This window comes from Nyctibius grandis, chromosome 4, assembly GCF_013368605.1.
Source record: "Nyctibius grandis isolate bNycGra1 chromosome 4, bNycGra1.pri, whole genome shotgun sequence".
NCBI classification, from domain to species: domain Eukaryota; kingdom Metazoa; phylum Chordata; class Aves; order Nyctibiiformes; family Nyctibiidae; genus Nyctibius; species Nyctibius grandis.
Genome location: NC_090661.1, coordinates 17,678,522 through 17,701,796, shown reverse-complemented (window position 1 = coordinate 17,701,796; position 23,275 = coordinate 17,678,522). Strand labels below are relative to the sequence as shown.

The 23,275-nt window shown below is 54.6% G+C and overlaps 1 protein-coding gene across 1 annotated transcript; it reads right to left on the bottom strand.

Annotated features, from left to right (window-relative positions):
- Positions 1–1,452: 1,452 nt before the first annotated feature.
- On the bottom strand, positions 1,453–21,856 carry IGF2 (insulin like growth factor 2). The gene is made up of 4 exons (XM_068398800.1): positions 21,390–21,856; positions 12,029–12,191; positions 4,245–4,411; positions 1,453–3,785 (listed from the first exon to the last, which is right to left on the bottom strand). The coding sequence occupies exons 1-4, from the start codon at positions 21,495–21,497 to the stop codon at positions 3,543–3,545; spliced, it is 681 nt and encodes a 226-aa protein (XP_068254901.1). The 5' UTR covers positions 21,498–21,856; the 3' UTR covers positions 1,453–3,542.
- Positions 21,857–23,275: the final 1,419 nt, after the last annotated feature.

Sequence of the window (23,275 nt, the reverse complement as noted above, 5' to 3'; positions counted from 1 at the left end):
TGGTGCCACTGCCTTGCTCCCTGGAAGAGGCAGGCAAGAGATTTAGTTGAAGTTTTGCTTGGTTTTTAACCATCTCTAAATGTCCCCCAAGATAGTGGTTTAGACAGCAAAGAGCAGAAAGGGACCAAATCTCCTAAAGGTAAAATTTCCAGCAGTGGCCACCAGAAGCCTCAATGAAGTTAGTCCTCACCCCTTCATAGGGACACCTTTTGGTGCAAAGAAAACCAAAGGGCTGCAGTGGGTGGTGGGACGGGGACAGGAAGGCAGACACATCCTTTCTCCATATGCAATAAAGTACATGTCCAAAGGAAGCAGCCAGCCCTGCATCTGTACAAAAACCCTCTTGACCAACCACAAAAATCTCAAGAGGATTTTTCTCAGGATCCCTGAGAAAAATTTGTTTTGCTTGCTGCAAAATTTAGAAAGAATTGGTTTGAAATGCGTATTTTTAAGTGCCTAAATCAGCGACTCCACTTTCGAGGTGGAAAATCTTTTCCAGCCCAAATCATCTGGGGCAGGAGGTTGGACTTGCCGAGGTCCTTACTCAAGTCCCTTATCCTACAGTGGTATGGAGGTCTTGGCCATGCCAGTGGGACCGCTCAGATGAGGCAGTGTCTGGATGTTTTGGGGGATTAGGGATGCTTGGGCACTGTTTTGCCCAGCAGTTGCTCTACTACCAAACTGGAACCACAGTATTTTACCTCCCATTTGCACCACTGGTGTACAATGGTTATATGTGATGAAAAGTAGCTCATCAGGATCCCTAAAAACTTATCCACCCTGAGAAACCAGAGAAACACTGTCTACCAGGAAAACTAATCTAGATAAAACTTTTTTTTTTTCTCCTTTTTGCCTTTGGCACATCTTCAGCTCCCGTTCAGCTTTCGGGTCTCCAGGAACAGCCCAAACTGGTAGAAAGCTGAAGCTCAACAAATCCCAACGGCTGCTAGGAAACATCCCCGAATCTCACCAAGAATCACCGGGCATGTATTTATCTCAGTGGATTCAGGGGGCATCTGCCACAGGATTGAGGTTTCAGGGATGTGTTTAAGGGCATCAGTGCCTCACCCTTTTTTGCAGGCTTGAGCCCCAAAAAGACAAGCTGCAACGCACTCTTCCTCCACAAAGAGTGGCACTTGGCGTGGCCTTCTCCCCACCCAACTCTCACCCCAGCAGCAAAAATAAACGAAAAGTAAAAGAAAAGTCAGGCGTCATATTCTGGATGGATATTTATTTGCTTAACAGATTTTCTTTTTTTTTTTCTTTTTTTTTTTTCTTTTTTTTCTTTTTTGGTACAAAGCATCCAGGAAAGCTTTTACTTCTCTTTTTAAAAAATAAAACTAAGTTTCTTTTAAAAAAGACACATGAAAAGGAAAAAGAAAAAGTCAGTTATTTGCAATTGCTTTGTTTTTATTCTGCCTTCCCCACCCACCCACTTCCCCCCCCCTTTTAATTTGGACCGATTTTCATTCTTTTCCATATATATTTAATAAAATAAATAAAAGATTTTCTTTGTTGTGTATTGCAGTGCCATTTTTTTTTTTTAACAAAGGATTCATGGCTCAACATTGCAAGGTAATAACAAACAAAAGGATTATACATTAAAATCCTCCCCCTCTCAAAACTGCCCCTAGCCCTCCCCTCCAAACCACGAAATAGAATACAATTCAAGTAGTCTTTTTTTTTTTTATGTTTTAAATGTATGGATATATAAGACAAAGCAAGTACAGAACTGGTTAACAGAGTGTCCCCATTTTATTAGCAAGTGAGAGTATATCATAGGGAGATGTAATTGATTCCCCCCTTTTTACGGTTCCTAGACAGATAATATATATTATTTTAAAACCAACCTATTTTACACCCTCTGCCCATCTCTCAAACCCATTCACTCACTGAGTCCCGAGCCTCAAGCCAGAGACTTGCCTTTTCTCCCCCATCCCGTGCAGCAGTCCTAGCCCTGCAGCCACCCAGGTGCAGCCCTCCTCCTCCACAGCCCCGGCGGGGGGCGAGGGGAGGAGAGCAGGGGGCATGGGGCAGGGAGCGGGGGGTCCGGCGAGAAGGATGCAAAGGGCAAGAGAAGGAAAAGGGAGATGATGGGGCACAGAGATGGTGCTTCTGCAGGGGCTTGGTGGCGAGGGCCGCCCGCCTGCCCGCTCTCCGGAGAGTCGGAGCATCGGTGTGCGAGCAAGGCGTCAGGGTGGGGAGGAAGCGGTAGGTCCCCCGCAGCTCGCAAAGCCGTGCAGAAGTGGGACCTCAAGTTGTAACTGGCAACACCTTCACCATTCAAAACAGTTTGTCTCTAGAACAGTTCCCTTTTAGTCTAAATTGTGGTGTGGTTTTTTTTTTTTAAAAAAAAGGATGCGTGGCGATGTATTTCTGTGTGTGCGTGCATCTGTGTACATGAGTAACAGCCAAATAGCTCATACGGTCATGACCAAGCTATATTTCAGAAGAGAAAAGAAACACATTTATCACACTTTTCCTAAAACGAAAAGCTAAAATTTCAAGTTCAATATTCGCTATCTTGTCCTTTCCTCCCCACCCTCCCTTGCTATTTCTGGGTTTTTTCCCTTCCAACTTACTTTAGCACCATAACACGTTTTAAACATTACAATCCCTCTTCAGATACTACACAAAATGTCCCATAAAAATAGTGCTTTTTTGCCAAAAAAGTTATATAATATATTATATATATAAATCAACTAAATCCGTGGCAAATGTGCAATGCAGACGCCTCCTCCATTTAAAGTGAGCATCAGCTCACTTTTTTCATTTTTTTTCTTCCTTCCCCTTTCCTTTTTCTTCTCTCTTTCTCGCTTTCTCTCTCCTCTTCCTCTCTTTCTCATGTCGCCAATGATTTCAAAAAGGTGCAAGTCGATTTGGAATCTTGTAATGAAGCACACACACAAAAATGCAGATGGGGGGCTCCTCGGAACTTCTTCTCAGGTACGTTTTTCTTTTAAAGGTGCAAAAGAAAGTTACAAAAATAAGAAAACAAAAAAAAAACACAAAAGAAGAAAAAGGTGGGGTGGGAATGAGGCAAAAAAAATTATATCCCTCAATATTTCTCCCCATTTTATTTTTTTTTTCACTTTATTGTCAAGAAAGACACGGAATGGACTCTTCTTCTTGAGAAAAAAAAAGATTAAAAAAGAAATTTTAACTTCATATCCTTTTTCCCTCTTGCTCTTTCTTTTGTCTTCTGGCATTGGCACCGGGGATGTCACGCAGCGCCCGGCAGCAAAAAGTTCAAGTGCCAAACTGTCCCTTTGCAAGTACAGGCTTGGAAATACTGGGGGCGCGAGGGAACGAAACAGGCCTGGGAAACGAAACAACCCTCCCCCCCACCCCAGAAGGACACCGCCGCCGCCATCCCCTCCTCGCTGTGTCAGTTGTTTGGTTGGGGCCGGAGCGGCGTGAGGGTGCCCCGCCGCCCTGCTCCGCGGCTCGGCAGCCCAGGGGACGGAGGGCTCGGGGGCAGGGTCTCACCAGTCCTCCCGCCCTACCCCGGGAGATCAAAAATCGAGATGGCCGGTCAGGGTTCATTTCTGGGGGCCGGCCGTTTCGGGGGAGGCTCGCACCGCTGGGGGCCTCTGGCTGGGCAGGGAGATGAGGGGACGGTGCATCGCCTTGGCTTCCTCGGCCGCTTGCAGCCCCTCCGCCTGCCACCGGTACTGGCGAGCCCGCAGGATGCTGGGCACCTCCCGCTGCAGCCGCTGGGAGCTCTTCTTCTGCCACACGTCGTACTTGGAGTACTTGGCATGTGAGGGCTTCTGGAAGCTCTCCTGCAAGGAGATGGGATAGCAATGTCAGCCTCGCCACAAGCCTGCCCACCCTCCAGATGAAGGTTCCCCTCTTTGAGCTCCATCCATCCCACTGAAACATTGCCCCACCCCTGGAAACATTCAAGGTCAAGTTGGACAGGGCTCTGACTAACCCGATCTAGTTGAAGATGTCTCTGCTCATTGCAGAGGGGTTTGACTAGATGACCTTTAAAGGTCCCTTCCAACCCAAACCATTCTATGATTCTGTGATCCAGCCCACCTCTGGTCCCCCACCTTATTAAAAGCTGACTTTCTGCAGGGTGTTTGGCATGAGTTGCCAACGGTGACCATCTCTCGAAGGCTCTGCAGAAGCAGCAGACCTTGCAGCTGGGGTGTGTCCTCTCCCACCCATGGCCTTCCCATCTTTTCTCTTGCTACGTATTTCTGAGAAGGGCCGCCCCTCCAGCACAGCCCCCCTACCTTGCTGAGCGCCGGCAGGCCGGCCAGGGAGGTGGCAGAGAGGTCACGCTCGGACTTGACGGACTTGGCGCAGTAGGTTTCCAGCAGAGCCAGGTCGCAGCTCCGAAAGCAGCACTCCTCCACGATGCCCCGGTTGATCCGCCGGTTATTTCGTCCCACCGGTCTACCTGCAATGGCAGAGACCCTAGCGTTAGCCACCAATGTGGACCAGACCCTCTTCCCCACTCCGAGGCACCCATCCCCTTGCAGGAATCCCTCCACCAGCCAACGGAGACTGGTGGATCCCATGTGTTTCAAAAACAGCAGCGCTTCTCCCAAACCAGCTGACACGCACCCTCAAACCAGCTGAGTTTCACATTAAGGCTTTCCCAGACAAACGCCGTTGATGCCAACAGGGCTCCCTGCATGCATGAGGTGCTAATTAAAGGCGCTTTATATGGCGGTGATTTATTCCCCTCCTATACCTCCCGCGTGGGCAGCCTTTTTGGGCGCTGCTAAAGTGAGGAAGCTCAAACCCAGCCCAGCCGCCAGCTCTGCGCTGATTACTGCGACCATCTCCGATGTTGATCCTGGCAAGCGAGTTTTATTAGAAAGAAGCAGCACAGCGTTGCGGCTGCCAACCTCCCTCTGTCGGGTTGACGCTCAGGCAGGTGAAGCGAACCAAGGCGGCTAAATTTTACCAGATGGGACAGCTCTGAGACAGCTGCAGAAAGAATAGAGGTTCCTGCACCCGCCAAGAATAGCTATTAAACTTAATCTTTTAATAAGAGTTCCTCTCCTGTTTCTGCCTGCAGAAGGATGCGAAAGCCTGTGTCCGGTGCAGCAACAACCGAGTGCATTTCATGTCATGGTTTAATGACTGCCAAAGCGCTCCAGAGGAAAAGCTTACATCACTTTTACTGGTTTTCCTCCCCCTCTTGAAATAAAAGGGATGGGCAAATTTGAATTTCTGATGCAAAACGAATTTGCTTGGGAATTGCCACTTCCAAAATGTAGAACAGCCTGAAATGAAAGGATTTTCTCCGCGCTTTCACACGCGGCATGTTACGTGCTTGTACCATTGTGGAGTTTGCGGCAGGGGCTCTGCACGCTGCCATGAGCTCCTCTTCCCAGCGCAAGGTGCTCCGAGGGAGGGGAGCAGAGGCCAGCACCAGTGGGCCTTGCAAACACGATCTGGTACCGCATTCCGGTCAGGAGAGTTTGGGCATGGGAAAAACTGAGAGCGAGCTGTGGAGGTGCGATGCCTAACGCTGTTCATCATGCCACGCTTGGCCAAGTCCCCGCCTCCCAGCTGGCCTGCAGGAATGCACAAAATGGACTGCGTTGGCCCCGTGCGTGACCTGCGATCCCCCCACACGCTCCAGATGAAGCAGGCACTCAAGTATTTGGCCTTGGTTAAGATTTAAGGGCCCCGGCTTGCAAAGTGCTGACCAATTTCCTCAGGGGATACCCCATCTGGGTGCCTACCCAAAGTGCCCCAGGACAAAGTGCAAAGCGCAGGATTTTTCTGTGTTTGCAATGCAATCCCACATGAGAAAAGCATCCCCATATGTGCAATGCAAACGCGCACGTGCAATGCAGCCCCGCACGTTCAATGCAGCCCCACATGTGCAACGCAGCCCCGCACGTTCAATGCAGCCCCGCACGTGCAATGCAGACCCGCACGTGCAATGCAGCCCTGCACGTGCAATGCAGCCCTGCACGTGCAATGCGGACCCGCACGTTCAATGCAGCCCCGTACCTGCAATGCAGCCCCACACGTGCAATGCAGCCCTGCACGTGCAATGCAGCCCCGCACGTTCAATGCAGCCCCGCACGTTCAATGCAGCCCCGCACGTTCAATGCAGCCCCACACGTGCAATGCAGCCCCGTACCTGCAATGCAGCCCCGTACGTGCAATGCAGACCCGCACGTGCAATGCAGCCCCACACGTTCAATGCAGCCCCGCACGTGCAATGCAGCCCCGCACGTGCAATGCAGCCCCGCACGTTCAATGCAGCCCTGCACGTGCAATGCAGCCCCGCACGTGCAATGCAGCCCCGCATGTGCAACGCAGCCCTGCATGCACGACGCAGCCCCATGGGTGCAATGCTGGCACACAAAACCCTGCGACTGTACCGCACCGCGGGCTCTGCAATAGGGAAGCCCCTGGCAGCACCACACCTGCTCTCTGTTAAAATCATCCCTGCCCGCACTGGAGGGGAGCCCTCTGCTCCAAGCTGCTGCATCCCTGCCGCACTCAGAGGTCGCAAGAGCAAACCCGGCATCGGGGCGCAGGGCGATGGGGCAGCTGACTCATACCATGCAGCCCACCTTTGAGAGTCATTTAAAATGCTCTGTTCTCCACATTCGTCCTCCCTGCGCCACCACCCTCCTTTTCTTTTTCTTTTTCTCCAGAAAAATTTCAGGCGTGACCTCTAGCCAGCCCTGCAGGAAGGTGAGAAGGACGGTTCCTTCTTGGCAAGGGCTCAGCAAAGGGAGCGCTGTTAGGAGTTTAATTTTCTCTCTGTAAATGCTTGTGGCCAAGAAGCACACTGGATTGGGCCCTCCCTTTAAAGGCAGGGCAGGTGTGCTGGGTGTACAAGTGATGCCAGCGCAGGCAAATCAGGTGGTGTTGCCCGAGGGAGACAGGGGAGAGAGGCCAGCCTGGGGCCAGGTGCATATATTCTTCTATAGGCGTGTGATAACCGGTGAGGTCCATGGGAGACCTGCACTGCCACTGATACCCCGCACCGCATATGGCCCCTGCTCAGCACCTATCGACCCCAGCACCCAAACCTGCATGTGCGGCAGGTTGCTGAAGGATTAGGCTGCTCTGGAAAGGACTCCTGAGCACGGGCGGAAGGAGAGTTTGGAAGCAAAAGAGAAAACATTCAAGTCACCCCCTCTCGCTAGCACATTCCCAGAGGGCTGCATTCACACTCCTGCTGAACAGAAGGTTGCACAAGTGACAACACATACGGTTTGGGGATAAGTTGAGGTTTTGAAAGGTTACACGTCTCCTCTTGAAAACAGAAGTTGCCCACTTGCAGCTATGTGGTTGTTTGGAAAGAAGAGGAGGAAAAAAAACAACAAGCAAAGAAGGACCATTTTCACCGCCTTGCCATCAAGGGCACTGGCTGGCATGGGAGCACACAGTGAGATCACAGCAGCACACGGTGAGATCACAGCAGCGCACGCTGCGTACAGCCCTGCGTTTGCCAACGCCCAGGTGTGGCACTGCCCAGGTGAGCTCCTGGCAGGGACCACCACGGCGGCATGGCCCCTTCCTCCTCGCTCGCTGGCCCTGCCCAGCCAGCGGGCACACGCACAGCCCCTGGCCCCAACGTGCTGCCCCTTCTCTCCTGCATGAAGCTGCTGCATGCCATTCCCCTTGCTGGTGCCGCTGCCAGGTCTGATGTGACGGCCCAATAGGGCACATTTCCCATTACATAATTGTCCATACGGGTCTCACCAAATGCCAGTTCTCTGTGGGAGAGTTACTTTAGGAAAAAAAATAGGCAAACATAACAAACAAAGGTTTAGTCCCAGAAAGTACCTGGAGACAACAACCCAGAGAAGTGACGCTAGGATGTTTCTGGTTAACAACAATATCGCTGTTGACCCGGATTGGGAAAAGTGTTTATTCCATAACACGATTTACGCACGGACTAAAGGTTTAATTGCCTGGCTTTTGCCAATGGGTGGTATCTCGCTTTACCACCATTGCCAAACCCAGAGAGGTTTTTGCCGCTCCGTCCCTTGCCCGCAGGGGTGAGCTGTGCAGGCAGCGGGCTGCGGCACCGCCGGGGCACGCGAGCCACTTCCCATTGCGGTGACGACCGCCTCCTCCTGAGGAAACGCGCTTCCTCTTGGCCTTCAATGAATGGCTATGCTCTCTTTTTTTCCCAAATTGTGCTCCACCAAAACCTCCCACAGCTCTGCTGAGGTGCTGAGCCCCGATGGGCAAAGCCCAGCGATGCAAAGCCCGGCAGTGCAAAGCCCGGCGGTGCAAAGCCCGGCGGTGCAAAGCCCAGCAATGAAAGCCCTCCGGCTGCCCGGGGTTATTCCTGTCCAGCAGTGGTATATCCCAATAGGGAGAGCTGAGCATTCCAGCAGCAGTGCAAAGCCAAACCTGCTCCCGGGAGAACCTGGAGGCCATGTACCTGCCTCTCAGCTATGCCTCCATTCCGGACGTGGAGGGAACTCACTGGCTGCGAGGGAACAGGAGAGTCTCTTCCCTGGCATGGCCACCCCACTGTTCCAGGCTCTCCACCCTCACCGGGGCTGGACGGATGCTGCGGGGAGGGGTGCGCGGTGCCGGTGCCACCCTGGCCGGGTCCCCTCTCCTCTGATCAATCAGGCAGCAAGCCGAGTGGAAGGGGACTTTGGGTGTAAACAGTCCCTGCGCCCCTGTCACAGGAATGTCGGGAGCAACAAGGGGGCCTTTGTGCGGCGCCGGCCCCGTCCCAGTGCCCCCGGCCTGGCCCTCCCCCACCCCGGCACCGCGCTTTCCCCCCTGCTTTTTCCTAGTATTATTCGGAGGAGCGGCGGGCGCGCAAGAATGTGCCCCGTCAGCACAAGCGGCTGCAAAGAGCTAAATTCTTATCAGCTGTTGGAAAGGAGGAAACAGGAGCTGTTGTTTACAGAGAAGTCGGTCGCCTCTCCCCCTGCAGCCCCTTCTGCCCTCCCTGCTAGCGTTGCATGACAGCAACTTTGCGGCTGGGGCTTCCTCTCGACCTGCCCCGCTTTTTTCACTCAGGGCTGCGCTCAGCATCCCTCCGCAGGCCGTGCTGCTGTCCCCAGGGTGGGTGCCGGGGAGCAGGGAGAGGGGATCCTGACCCTGCCACAGAGCCACGGTGGGATGCCACCACCTTGCAGGCAGCTGCGGGCCAACCCCAAAAGCCTTAAAAGTCACGGAGGGGAGGAATCATGGCAGAGGCGGAGAGCAAAGCATGCATGGCTCCAGCTGCAGCTTGCCCAAGCACCCCCGGGATGCAGCGCGGGGCTGGTGTGGTGCACATCACTGTGCCCACCCTGCATCGCATGGCCAGGTAACCCCAGCGCTGCCAGCTCCTGCCCCTGTTGGTGCAGCTCTTTTGCAGCCCCAGCTATCGGAGGCAGCTTCAGCATCCTCAGCCCCAAGCACCTGCCGGCCATGACGCCTCCAAGAGCACCTGGGGGCTGGGACTCACTCCCCATGGCAGCGGACAGATGGGCATCCTGGTTACCAAGGGGTGCACCCTCCTCAGTATAGGTTGCATATTTCCCTGTTGCCAGATGCTGGGGGGATGAAACACCATCAGTACGCTGCATTTGCTTGCATGGATGCAAACAGTGCTGTATTTCAGACACAGCTTTGCTAGCTAAGCGCTCCCTTGTAAGAATGCAGAGCATCGTTTAAGTACTTAAATCACTGCTGCAGCAGAAAACTGGTAACGGATTTTCATACCACTTTTGGTTTTTCCAAGATTACCAGTCAGATTCTTGCAACAAGCCCTGTCCAGCACACAGGGCCCACCTGTACCTGTGGGACAAGGCTGCCCAAGTCATTTATCTGCCACACAAATGACTGCATTAGCGCAGACTGCTCATCAGGTTACATACCTCATGCTGAGAAGTGCCCATGACAAACCCAGGCCTGGTTTTAAGACATAAACTTGTGATCATGCAACATAACCATGCCCTATCAAGCCTATATGGTGACAACAGTGTATCCACGAGGGCTTAGGAGTAAAGATGAATATGGTCAGGAGAACTGATAACTTTATGAGGCCAACTGATGGAGATAAAGGGAAAAAATGAGGCAAGCTGGGGATGCCCAAACCCTTCATCATGTAGAACCATCGCCCAAACATCTTCAGCCCTGCACAGCACAGGCTGGCCAGATGCTCAAGGGATTAAAATATGGGACTGGGGGAACTTTGCATCATCCCCCAGCACCTGGGCTCTCCAGAAATATTCAAAGAGAAGGGAGGACAGGAGTGGACAAAAAAAAAAGCAAGCAAGAATCCCCTTGCAAGTACCAGACTGGCCACTTGGCACCAAGTGACTTGTCTGCCTTCAAAAGTGTTTTTATTTTGGCCTGGGCAGCTGGATTATTTGAGGTGAAAGGAGGTCAGTTTGTCCATAAAACAAAAGCCTCATTCCCTTTCATCCCCAGAGAGGGGGAGGAGAGAAGAGAAACCACAGGAGGGAGATGGATGCTCCTCTAAATATAGAGGGAGAGGAAGAGGTGTGAGAGCGGAAGAGGAGCTCGTCTCCTTACCATGCCGATAAGGCCAGCCCCAGACCCACAGGACTCAGCCGAGCTCTGGTGTGGGGCTTGTTGGCGGAGGAAAAGTGGAAGGGAAGATGAGAAGAGGAAGGGCAGCTGACATGCAAACGCTTGCTGCTCGGCTCAGTGAGAGGAAGGAAGCCTGCCCAGGGCATCCCCAAAAGCACCGCCTGCCTGCAACACCCCGGGGCCATGAAAACATCCCACTGCTCAGCTGGGATGGGGCAGGGCGATTGCCCCAGCAAGCTGCAAAGCCACCTGTGGCCCAACCGCCCGCCCAAAATTTCACAGCCTGAACCCTGGCCGCTGCTGGATGTGGGATTCCTGCTCCTCTCCCTGCCCAACCTCAGCAGGCAGCATCAGCCAAGTCTGGCTGAGCATCCAGGCTGGGAAGGGACATCGAGGTTGAGAAGGGACATCCAGGCTGGGAAGGGACATCCAGGGTCGTCTCCTAACTTTGCAGTGCCCCGTTCCCTGCACAAGCAGACTGGGACAAGAGGGAGGCTGGCTCTTGACTCCACTACTCCAAAAAACACCCTGTTACTTGAAAGTGACTTTTTAACTCCTTTTCCCAAGGCAGAGGCAAGACTGCCAAATGCACAGCACCATATGCAGCTGATATCTCCACCCTCTTCCCCCCTGTTTGGCTTGGCATCTTTCCTGTAGTCAGTTGGTCTGCGGTTCAGTCCTCAGTGGGCAGCAAGACACAGGGTCTTCCCTCTCCCAAGAAGAGCAGGGGACTGAAACAAAGGTGTCACATTCAAGGCCCCTTCACCCACAGATTACTGAGCATCCATCACTACTGGTTTACTACTCCTCCTCCCCTTTTACCAGCTAAGCTGTTGTACTGCTAATGCCAACGGTCCAAACCCCCAGAGCATCCTGGTGGAAAACCCGCACCAGCCAACTCTCCTGAGGACACTTGCATTCTGGGGACAACAGCAATGCTGCATTTTTTGCACTAGCTGCTCTGCAAAAGGGTAAGACATCACTCTTCAGTGACAAGTTCACCAGCAGGTAAGTGAGGAGGCCACTAAGTGTATTTTGGGAGCAGCCTAGAAGCTGCTGCTATACCCAAGCAAAGCCTGCCCAGGATGGGGGAGCGCTCAGCTCCCTGCCTGCTCTCAGGATGCAGCACTTAGGCAGCAAGGTTTAAAAATAAGCCAGGGCCCAAGCTCAGCAGAGAGCTGGCTGCAGACATCCTCGTTATTTTAATGACTTGCCCGTATCGCTGGTGAGCCGATCACCTACGGCTCCCCAGCGATATTTGACTTTCCCAAGCATCAAATGTAGGACTCAGTTTCCCCGTGGGACTAGACAGTCCCTAAAACCAGTGCGAGGTGGGTGCATGTCACCCTGAGCACGTTGCTTTTCTCGCTCCACTCCTGGCCTACCGCCGTGTACAAGGCAATCACCAAAAGCACTGGGCTGCGAAACCCCCCCTTCCCCTCCCAGCCCGGCTCCACCGAAGCAAGGCACGGGGCGAGGGCAGCATCCTGCCCGCTGCCGGTGGCTGCCCAGCACTTACTGAAGTAGAAGCCCCTGTCCCCACAGACGAACTGCAGCGTGTCCACCAGCTCCCCGCCACAGAGGGTCTCCGCCGTGCCATACGCCGCAGCCGAATCCAGTGCGTAGGCCAGGAAAGCCAGCAGCAGCAGCAGCATCCGCCTCACTGCGCACATCCTCTGCACCTGGGGACAGAGGCACAGCGTTAACACGGCATGAGAGACCCCTCTCTGCCACCTCCCCCAGGCAATGACGCCCCCCCCCACAGCACGCCTGGGGTTCGACGCCTGGACTTGTCAGGATGCTGCAGGGAAGGACCGGCAGTGCTGAGCCGGCTGCTGGTGTGAGGCTGTCTCCCTGCACTCACCCCGCCGGTCAGCCGCTACGGACAGACAAGGTTTGCATTGAAGCAGTTTTTCCATTGGAAAATCCCACTTCAGCCTACCTCTGAAAGGCTTTTATTCCCCCTGCCCTTGCAACAGTGTGATTTTTTATTTTTTCCTCCTTTTACATGGGAAATCATTCAAATGATTACCAGGAGGTATTTTTCTTTTCAGTCCTGGTGACAGGTTTTCATGCCCTACCTGAACGTGTGTTCCCCTAAAGCAGAAACAAAGGACGTTTCAACCTGTCCTAGAGCTGCTTTTGAGGAAAGCTGGGTTTTGCCAGGGAGCGATGGTCTTCACCCCCCGTGTGCGAGACCTGCACAGCTGAGGCTTGGGCAATCGAGGGGCTGATGATTGCACAAGCTGTGTTTGCTGATGAGAGCCGGAACTGAGAACACATCCCTCAGGAGCAGAGCAGTCCCACAGGAAATACACCTGAGGCATCACCAAGGAGAGCCAAGGTGGTATCAGCCAGCGCGGAGGATTAAAAAAGAATCTCCCTGGATATTTGCTAACTAACCAAAGATTGCCCCTGACTCGGTTCCAGCAAACAGCTTTACCTCTGTGTCAGCTTCTGCAGGTGTAAAGCGAGGGTGCTATTCCCTCACTGGATGAAGCAAAATCCATGGGAGTTTTGAGGCATTAAGAGTCCCTCAGCAATGAGCATCACTGTATATAGAGTCCAGAGGAGGGCCATGAACATGATCAGGAGGCTGGAGCACCTCTCCTACAAAGACAGGCTGAGAGAGTTGGGGCTGTTCAGCCTGGAGAAGAGAAGGCTCCAGGGAGACTTTATAGCAGCCTTCCAGTACCTGAAGGGGGCCTATAGGAAAGCAGGAGAGGGACTTTTTACAAGGGCAAGTAGTGGTAGGATGGGGGGTAACAGTTTTAAACTGAAAGAGGGTAGATTTAGATTAGATATGAGGAAGAAATTCTCTGTTGTGAGGGTGGTAAGAGACTGGAACAGGTTGTCCAGAGAAGCTGTGGATGCCCCCTCCCTGGCAGTGTTCAAGGCCAGGTTGGATGGGGCTTTGAGCAACCTGGTCTGGTGGAAGGTGTCCCTGCCTGTGGCAGGGGGGTTGGAACTAGATGATCTTTAAGGTCCCTTCCAACCCAAACCATTCTATGATTCTGATCATAGAATCATAGAATGGTTTCAGTATATAGAGTCATTCTATGACTCTATATACAGCCAAATAACAATGGTGGCCAGACACATCAGCTCAAAACAACAAGAAGTGTGGCAAAACAGCAGCCAGCACGGGGCAAAGCTAAATCTCAAGCAGAGCATCCCCCCTCCCTGCTAACACTCAGCCAAGATGCTGGGTTTCACATCCAGTCTTCATCACCATAGCATCCGAGCAACCCGAGAATAATATCAGTTAATGAATATTACCTCACCCCCCCGGGATGCTCGGAGATGGAGCCGAAGCCCAGGATAGATTAAATGACTCGCCCAAGGTCACGAGGGAAGTCTGCAGCGCAGCCAGGAAATTAGCCCAGCTCCCCCGGGGCCCCGCTATGGTCCTGCCAGCAATAAAGCCACCCTTGCTACCAATTTTTTACTAGCACATAGCTCAAATCATCGCTGCTAGAAATGCACCGTGCTTACAAGTCACGAGCTCTTCTGAGCGGCGGGAGGACAGGGATCAGCAGCAAGAAAAGCCAAAATGGAGGCTGCAAGGTCTGGGCGGGCTGAGCAGGGCATCCCACCCGCATGAGCTTTGATGCCCATTGCATTGCTCAGCCTGTGCTGGCAGAGACCAGCAAGTCTGGCAAAACCCCTCCAAGGCTCTGGACAAGAGAGGCAGCCCTGGGAACAAACTAGGCTCAAACCAGCAAGTGATGGGACTGGGACCAGCTCTTCCAGTAGCACCAGTCCCTTCGGCCCACCCCAGGGGGCTTTGGTCTATATTACACTAGGAGCAGAGGGATGGCACCGGGCTGTGACTGCACCACACTGCCAACTTGGCAGTGCCAAGCCGCAGGATCACCTGCGCTGCTTGAGTCATGTCCCTGGTGAGGCAGCATCGGCAGCTGGATCTCCCATTGACAAGACAGCAATGATCCTGCTCCCTTTCCTGGTTTTTTTTTTTTTTTTTTGTCCCTTTTTCCTCTTTTTTTACTTGCAGCTCCTGATTGCTGGTGCTCCCGGGGTGCAGGTAATGCCGGCAGCTCATTGCTGGGGCAGCAGATGCACACCAGTCAGTGTTGCCACTGAAGCCGCTGACGTGGGACTTCAGGACACCCAAATAATCCCCTGTCCCCAGTTAGGCTCGTGCTGACTGCAAGCACTGTGGCTAACGAGCAGGTTGCACACTGGCCTCCCCCAAGCCTGAGCTGGTCCCCCAGAAGGGGCTTCCTCTGTGGCACAGGTGACAAACGCAGTTTTTCCTCCACATCCAGTCTAGAGAAAGGGTTGAGATGCTCTGAAGCAAGAGTCCCGCAGGGTCTGGTATTAGGACCAGTTCTATTCAGTATATTCATTAATGACTTGGATGAGGGTTAGAGTGCGCTGTCAGCAAGTTCGCTGATGACACAAAACTGGGAGGAGTGGCTGACGCGCCGGAAGGCTGAGCAGCCATTCAGAGGGACCTGGACAGGCTGGAGAGTTGGGCGGGGAGAAATTTAATGAAATATAACAAGGGCAAGTGTAGAGTCCTGCATCTGGGCAAGAACAACCCCATGTACCAGTACAAGTTGGGGACAGACCTGTTGGAGACCAGCGTAGGGGAAAGGGACCTGGGGGTCCTAGTGGACAACAGGATGACCATGAGCCAGCAGTGTGCCCTTGTGGCCAAGAAGGCCAATGGCATCCTGGGGTGTATTAGAAGGGGTGTGGTCAGCAGGTCGAGAGAGGTTCTCCTCCCCCTCTACTCTGCCCATGGTGAGGCCGCATCTGGAATATTGTGTCCAGTTCCTGGGCCCCTCAGTTCAAGAAGGACAGGGAACTGCTAGAGAGAGTCCAGTGCAGAGCCACGAAGATGATTAAGGGAGTGGAACATCTCCCTTATGAGGAGAGGCTGAGGGAGCTGGGTCTCTTTAGCTTGGAGAAGAGGAGACTGAGGGGTGACCTCATTAATGTTTATAAATATGTAAAGGGCAAGTGTCAAGAGGATGGAGCCAGGCTCTTCTCAGTGACATCCCTTGACAGGACAAGGGGCAATGGGTGCAAGCTGGAACACAGGAGGTTCCACTTAAATGAGGAAAAACTTCTTTATGGTGAGGGTGACCGAACACTGGAACGGGCTGCCCAGAGAGGTTGTGGAGTCTCCCTTCTCTGGAGACATTCAAAACCCCGCCTGGACGCGTTCCTGTGTGATATGGTCTAGGCAATCCTGCCCCGGCAGGGGGATTGGACTAGATGATCTTTCGAGGTCCCTTCCAAGCCCCTAACATTCTGTGAAGAGAGAGTGAGCTTTTGTCAACGGGGCAATATCTGATGCTGGGGAGACCTGATACCTTCTGTGGAAAAAAACTTGCACTCTTGGAAAACACCCGCTCCTGCGCAACCTGCACCTCAAGCACAAGACAGCGCCTGGCAGCCCTGCCTCTGCTTGCAAGCTCTTGTAGGGTGCCCACGTACCCCACAACTCCAGCCAGGAAGCCCCCTGAAGCCACAAGGACAGGGGTGGCCCCAACGCTGTCATCCGAGGCTAACGTGTAGGTGTCCGACGCGATGACATCCCCCTTTGCTCGCCACATCAGCCCCCAGCCCTTGCCACTGCTGTCACCTTGGCATCTCCCCGCTCCCTCCAGCAGCCGTGTAACGAGAAACCGGACAGCAAAGTAAAAAGCATCTTTATTTACTACCTGGTGCTGCAGTTTCTCTCCAGCTTGATGGAGCTGCAACCCAACCCTGTAAGCCCTTCCCTCTTGCTTTGGCCCTACTTAACCCTGCAGAAGAAAAGCCCCCAGGCTTCACCCAAAGGCGAGACAGGCTCCCGGGTGCTGTCACCAGTGCGCATCCTGATGACCTTTCAATCGATCCTTCCCCCTCCCACTCCTCCTTTGCAGGGATGAGAAGCACCCATGCAGGAGAGCCTCACACCCCGCCCCACCGCAGCTGCCGGAGCAGGCGCTGCTCCCCAAAACGGGGCGGCGCAACACGGCTGGGTACCCGCAGCCCACGACCCGGTGCAAGCACCATGCCAGCTTGCCCAGGTTGCACACGGCTTCAGTTGGTCATGGCCAAATCCTGCCTCAGCATTGTGAGTCGAAGCCCTGTGAACCCTCCAAGCCTTCATTCTTCACTGGAAACGTGGGACAACAGTGCTTTTGGTTTCTATTCCAAGTGGTTAGGACAGGGACAGAACCCTCAGCTGTGGGACAGGAGTAAATTCACACCAACAGCTGGAAAACCCTTCAGTTTTTATTAGAAAGCCTCTCTCATCACACAAGAGGTAACAGCAATAAGGCAGTGAGAGGTAAGCAGGGTGCTTTCCTAAAGGACAAGGTCCTGTGTCTACTAGGAGAGGCTGCGCCCAACAAAGGTTCATTCTTGCCAAAGCGGGTTGAATCAGCCATGCTGGCTGCCGTTCCCCCTCGTGTGCCCACAGAGAGCTCAAACGCTTTAGGATGCGACTTTAACCAGGGGTGGTGGGAACAGCAGCACGAGACATGCCAGGTGCCCAACAACCTGAGTGCCGAATTCCTCCTAACAAGGGCTCAGACCACCCGTGGCGTGCAAGAGGGTGATGCAAGAGGAATTTCTTGGTTGCACAGGTGCCCTTTACCATCCTGGGAATCGCACCCGAGAGCAGCCTTCTCGGCATGGGAGAGGCTCAGACAAGCCATCAGAGCACCATCCTGGCCTCTCCTTGCCTGGAGAGGGGCTGCTTTGCTCTCCATCCTTCATGTCCCTCTCCTGCCTTCCCCCACATCCCCAGGTCCCTGCACGAAGCCAGGCTGCTGCTGAAGCCAGGTCGGCCATGAGCTGCTGTGCATGGGATGCTCCCGACTGCCTTGGGACTCCTGCATATTTCCCCCTTGCAGCACAGGCTGCTGCACCCACAGCCGGGGACCCCCAAAAGCCTCTCAGCAGCCCCCAGCCAGCAGGGACACGCCAACAGAGAGGGTCCTCTTGGAGCGGCTGCGGTGGTGCTGGGAGCAAGCCCAAGGGCAGGTCTGCAAGCAGAGCCACCCTCCCGCCCGAGGCTGTTAAAGGATTTTTTCAGGACTTGCTCTAGAATGAGTTGGATGGACGATTTCTGTCCAGCTGCTGGGGAGTCAAGGGCCAAGAGGCCACAATGTGCTACGAGGCCCTGTTGCCAAAAATCTTGGAGGACAGCTCAGGCATCCCTTGCATCCAGGCTTGTGTTGAGCCAACCAACCACGGTGCCTCTCTTGGCAACAAACATCTCCCCAAAAACAGAGACTAAACCTCCTGTCTGACCTAATTCCTTCATCAGTCTGGCCTTCATTACAATTTAATATGAACAGAACAATGTAGGAGGGAATTGACAGATGGCCCAGTCTGCAAAATTTGGATTTTGGACAGCAAAAAGAAAAAAAAATCGCACTTCTTTGTGGAGCAGTGCAGTGTTTAAAAGGAAGCACAGCAAAAAGTCATTGACCCAAACCCAGCGGCATATGCAGGAGGGGAAAACCCCAGTTTGCACATCCCAGCCTCCATCACCTGCCATGCCTCCAAAAAAAAGCAGGCAGACTGACATTTTGCTACCCGATGACTGCCTGTGAGACATGCCAAGCATCTCCCTGCGTTACTCTTCTTGGAGGGCAGCCTCAGGAGAGCGGGGACCTGACACGGTTTCAAGCGTGGCTCTCCCGAAGGGGCAGGATGCAGGCATGCTCCAACCTCGCACGTGCCAAGCAAGTGCCACCCCTGCCCACGGGCAACCTTGCGCAGGGCACCAGGCCATGATGCCCCAGGCTGCCAAGTAGCAAAGGGCTAGCGGAGGCCGGCGGGAAGAGGCAGGTGCCTTGGGAGCCAAAAACCTCCCTGGGGCTGTGTCTCAGGCAGAGGCACAGGGATGAGGCGGCCAGCGGTACCCGAAGGGAGAGGAGCTGCCGCGTGCTGCGCTGCAGAAGAGCCTCCCTTTTCATCTAAAAGAGAAAGGATGAGATTTCCAACCCGCAGCTTGGAAGAAGCAAGCTTCAAAACACAAAACTTTCAACCATCAAGCTGTCAGGCAAATAAAACCGACCCAGTACCAGGGGTTTTGCTGTTTAGCTCAGGCTTGAAGAAAAGAAAAAAGTCCTGATTCTTGGCACCTGGCTCTCGTGACATTTATATGGCTGAGGTTGGCAATGCTGCTGCTATTTTTAGCCCTCACTTTTTTGTCTTCACTGCTCGTCCCCATCAGCAGCCCACTCCACCCCGCGCCGGGGGTCACCTTTCTGCCTCCCATCCTGCGAGCAGGGAGGGACTCCTGCCTCCTCTGCCTGTGGGACAGGGGCTGGGGCAGGCAGGGGAGCACTGCCTGTGCCCTGCGTCTGTTGGTGCTGCAGCAAGGAGTACCGTAGCTGTGGAAAAATCAAGCTGAAAAAGGTGAATGGGGTATTCAGTACCATTTACTCACCCCACTGGGGAGTAAGAACGTATTGCACAAATTTTGGTATGCAGCCCAGAAACATTTGATTTATTGCATAAAAAAAAGGAAATGCAATCTTGCTTAACTCTTCTAAAGACAGCTGGCAGGACCGAGGGAAGGGATTTAAGTCCATTTTAGTAGCCTCACTTAACTCCGTTCTTTATTGTTCCTCTCTCCTTTCTGCATTCCCATCCAAAACCTGGAGTATATCAGGGAAAGTTAACAGCAAGTTAAGCTGTTAAATCAGAAATTGTGGTGACTGGAGTCTACTGGCAAGTGATATTCCCACAACACGTTGAACTTGCTTTATGTCTTGGCAGAGCAGCTTTAACTGTTTCAGAGCCGGGCTGCAACGCTGAGGCGGATTTCTTCCCCCGGTGCCCCACACCCCTCCCTGACCCCTCACGCAAACGTGTCGAGGGCGGCCGGTATCTCTTTGCCCCATTAAGACACACAGCAGCTTTTAAAAGCAAAGACAACCCAAAGAAGGATCAGAGAGGTCAATCCCAGGACACAAGCATGGAGAGGGTGGGCCACTTACAGTGCTCATATGCACTGCTGGAAACAGACCAACTCCTCGGTCCCTCTAAAAATAAGACCTCACCTGCTGCGTTTGCTTTTTTTAAAAAAAGAAAAGTACAGAAATGCTTTTCTCTGGTGCTCCACGAGGCAAGCCGGGCTCACTCCGAAGCCTATAGGAATCAATGGGAAGACACGCACTGACACCTCCGAGTTGCGTGGTCAAAGCAGCAGCCCTCCAGCTGGGCTGCAAAAAGATCACCTGTCAGACACAGCACTGGGACACACATGCAGACACATTTTGGCTCTCAAATTTCATGTGGCGGTGGGAGGGGACCCGCGGTGTCAAATCTTTTATCCCTTAATGAATTTTCACAGGAGCCAGGATAGCCCCTTTGAAAGGCTGAGTGAACTTGTGTGGGTGTCGACAACATGGAGCAAGATTTACAGTTCTGACCCATTCACCCCCACCAAAATTGTCAAGCTGGGTCCAAAACAGCTCAGTGAAGCTCAAATCAGAAGTGTCAGTCAGTTTTATTCCTCCAGATGTCCTTAGCACAAAGTCACCCTCACAAAACCCCATGACCCAGGCTCTTCAACTCCACTCTAAATCAAGGCAAGAGGAGGAATAAAAGACCCAACATGCTGAATCTTGCAAAGTAAAAGGAAAACACACACACACGCACACGTGCAACCTGACAACAAATAAACCCAAAGAAAACCAGGCCTTGGCCTCCCAAGCACATCCCGGCATTTGGAAGAAAACTACAGACTTTTTATAGGAAGCCTAGACTCGAGGGTTGAAAGCAGCGGTTCTCCTGAGGTGTCTATTTAAAACCACCCACACAAACCTTGTTTTTACACTTGATTGCTCCACGCTGCCTGAGCGAGACCTGGCGTATCAGAAACCCTGCTGAAGTACCACTGGCTCGAGGCAAGGCAGCCACATCTGCTGGTACAGTTATGCTAAAGCCGAGTTTCCTCATGTGCCCCAATTCCCTACTGCTCAACAGAGTGCTAAAACCTTTCCAAGTTGCGCTCTTAAAACAATTACTGTAGGGAAAAGCAATTGGGAAGGAAGAAGAAAAAAAAATCAGACAAAGTCGAAGGCTGCATGCCAACCATTAACTCTCACTCCATTTTGGCTTCGCTTTCTTGTTTTTCCTCTCTGTATTTTTATCCCTCCGAGACCGAACACGCCACAGTGTTTTGCAGAAGAGAGTTGAATAATCTCCCCGGTCTCCGAAGCCGGAGAACTGTCTGTCCCTTCCCCGCGCCGCACCGTTACCAGCATCTCTCCCCGCTCCCAAAAAAACAGCCCCGGGCGCGGACGGAGAGCCCCGGGCAGCCAGGGGCCGCGCAGCTCTGCGTGACCTCGCATAGCCCCGGCCCCGCCGCCTCGCCAGCCCGGCCCCCGCACGGCCGCGGCTGCCCGCACAGGCGCGCTGCCGCCCGCCGGCCCCGCACGCCCCTCCGCCCGCTCCCACGGGGGACCGCCCCGCGCCGCCACGGCTCCCCGCCGCCGCTCGGGCGCGCAAAGGGCGCGCAAAACGCGCGCAAGCGGTCCCGCTGCCGGCACCCCCCCGCCGCGAGGTGCGGCGGGCCGCAGGCAGCCGGCGGGCTGTCCCCGCCGCCGGGACGCGCGGTGCCCCTCGGGGATACCCCGCTTACCCCACCGCAGCGGGCCGCCCCGACAGCCCGCGCCTGGGCCGGCTCTCGGGGTCCCTCTAGTGACACGCGTGGGGACGGCGGGTAGCGGGGCCGGCGCGCCGCGGACGGCTCGGCATGGCACGGCACGGCACGGCACGGCACGGCACAGCACAGCACGGCACGGCACGGCTCTGCCCGGCGCGGCGCGGCGCGGCACCGGGGAGCCCCCCGCCTGTGCCCGCGGAGGGGCGGCGCGGCGCGGAGCGGCGCTTACCTTGGCGCTGCCGCTGCTACTCTCAACTTCTTGCGGCGGCGGCGGCGGGCCCGGGAGGAAGGCAGGCTGCCGGCAGCGCTCATCCGTGTGTGCCCCGGCGCTTGACATGCTGCTCTCCTGCCCTGGCAGCGATCGCGGCTTTGGCTCGCCTTCCCCGCGCCCTGGCTCGCTCTCCTCGCCTTGCCTTTTTGGTATGTCAAGTCCCTGCTTGATTTTGTCTGAAGGATGTTATTTTGTTACGATCAGATATTTTGTTATTCTAGAGCGCGAGCGAGCGCTTTCCTTTTCTTTTTTTTTTTCCTCCCTTTTTTCTGTTTTTCTCCCCCCCTTTCTTTTTTTCCCCTTCTCTTTCTCTCCTCCTGCTTTGGCTGCCCCTTGGGTGGCTCTCACTTTTGTGTTTACTGACTGCGTCCCCCTGACCGGGGCGGAGGGGCTGGCTGCCTGACTGCCCGCTGGTCCCTGCTGGCTGCCCCACGAGCGAGGAGACAGGCAAGGCGCTCCGGCTGCCCCCCTTTTATACCCCCCCAATGGGCATGCTCTGACTTCCCCAGCGAACACCAGCCCGGCCACTCAGCCAATAATGTTGCAGAGCGGTCTAACCCCCTCTCTTCCCTCCCTCCCTTCCTTTCTTCCCTCCTTCTCCCTCGTAACCCTCCGGAGTCCAGCTCGGGAAGGGAAGAGGGGACAGAAAGTTTCTGCCGCACGGTTTCTTCGCGGGCTGCTCCCGGGTGGGGGATTTGACCCACCCTGGCCGGCCCCGGGGGAGCGGGGGGCTGCGCGCATCCCCCGCCGCCCCCGCAGGTGAGGGGAGGAGGTGGGGGGTCCGAGCGCCTGCCCAAAATCCTGGGGGGCACCCCCTGAGCGCCTCTCACTGCCGGATGGCGAGCCCCAAGCCCGGGGGGGTGAGAGGGGGCAGCGGGAGTTTGCCTTGCCCGCCCCGCTTTCGGGGCTCTCTCTAGGTGCGCACAGGGCACAGGTGTCCGTGCTGTCTGCCTTGCCCCATGCCAGCCCCCAAACTGCTCCGAAGGGCTCCCAGGCGAAGGCATGGGCATTCAGGGGTGCCGGCTGCATGCCCCCCCTGGGCTCGCACGCCTGCCCCGGAGCCCTGCCCCATGTTACGTGCCCCAGTAGTGCACGTGTGAGGCAAGCCCCCGCCTCAGCATAAGCAAACCCCCACATCCACCCGTGCACGTCCATGTGGACAACATGGACGCTCCCCCTCCACAGGGCAGTGGCACTCAGATTTTGCACCCAGTAAGGCACCTTCCCGGAGCACTTACTGCTCACTAGGTCGCCTCTGCTTCCTGCAGGCTTCTGCAAGCGAGCACAGTTGCCTTTATGCCAAAGGGACTTTTCCCAGGCTTCGCCATGCGTGTACAGCGGTGTGCGGGCTGAACATGCTCCTGCTGCTCCACTGGTGCTGCATGGCAGTTGCATTGTGCTGCATTAAGCAAAACTCACCTTTTCCCAAAGACCTGCCCACCAAATCTGCCCTGCTGGGGATGTGCCTGCCCCAGGAGAAGGGACCCCGCTCGCTTGCCACCAGTGGCAGAGGCAGCCCCAGCCAGCCCCCAGGTGCCCGCACCCTCACCACTGCCCAGGTGGGTGACCCCTTGCAGGGGCGTGCAGCCCAGGTCGCACCATAGGCACGCACACTCCTTGGAGCAGAGAGGAACAGAGCTGCCTGAGATTGGGCAGCAGGTTGGTCCACCTCAGGCATCGCTTACCATAGGTAGTGGCATGAAAGGGCAAGGATGCAGCAGCCCTCACCCCAACATGCAATAAAGAAAATTCTTTTTTCTTTCTTTTTCAAGTTTGTACTTTTTTCTTTTGAGGATGGGAGGATTGGTGCAGCTCTGAACAGTCGGAATTGCCCTCAACATGCC

Excerpts from the sequence above, each read along its gene's own strand:
- IGF2 (XM_068398800.1), bottom strand. The coding sequence starts at position 21,497 with ATGTCAAGCGCCGGGGCACACACGGATGAGCGCTGCCGGCAGCCTGCC. Across the intron at positions 12,192-21,389 it reads GTAGCAGCGGCAGCGCCAAG|GTGCAGAGGATGTGCGCAGT; the intron begins GTAAGCGCCGCT and ends CTCTGTCCCCAG. Across the intron at positions 3,786-4,244 it reads GCCTGCCGGCGCTCAGCAAG|GAGAGCTTCCAGAAGCCCTC; the intron begins GTAGGGGGGCTG and ends ATCTCCTTGCAG.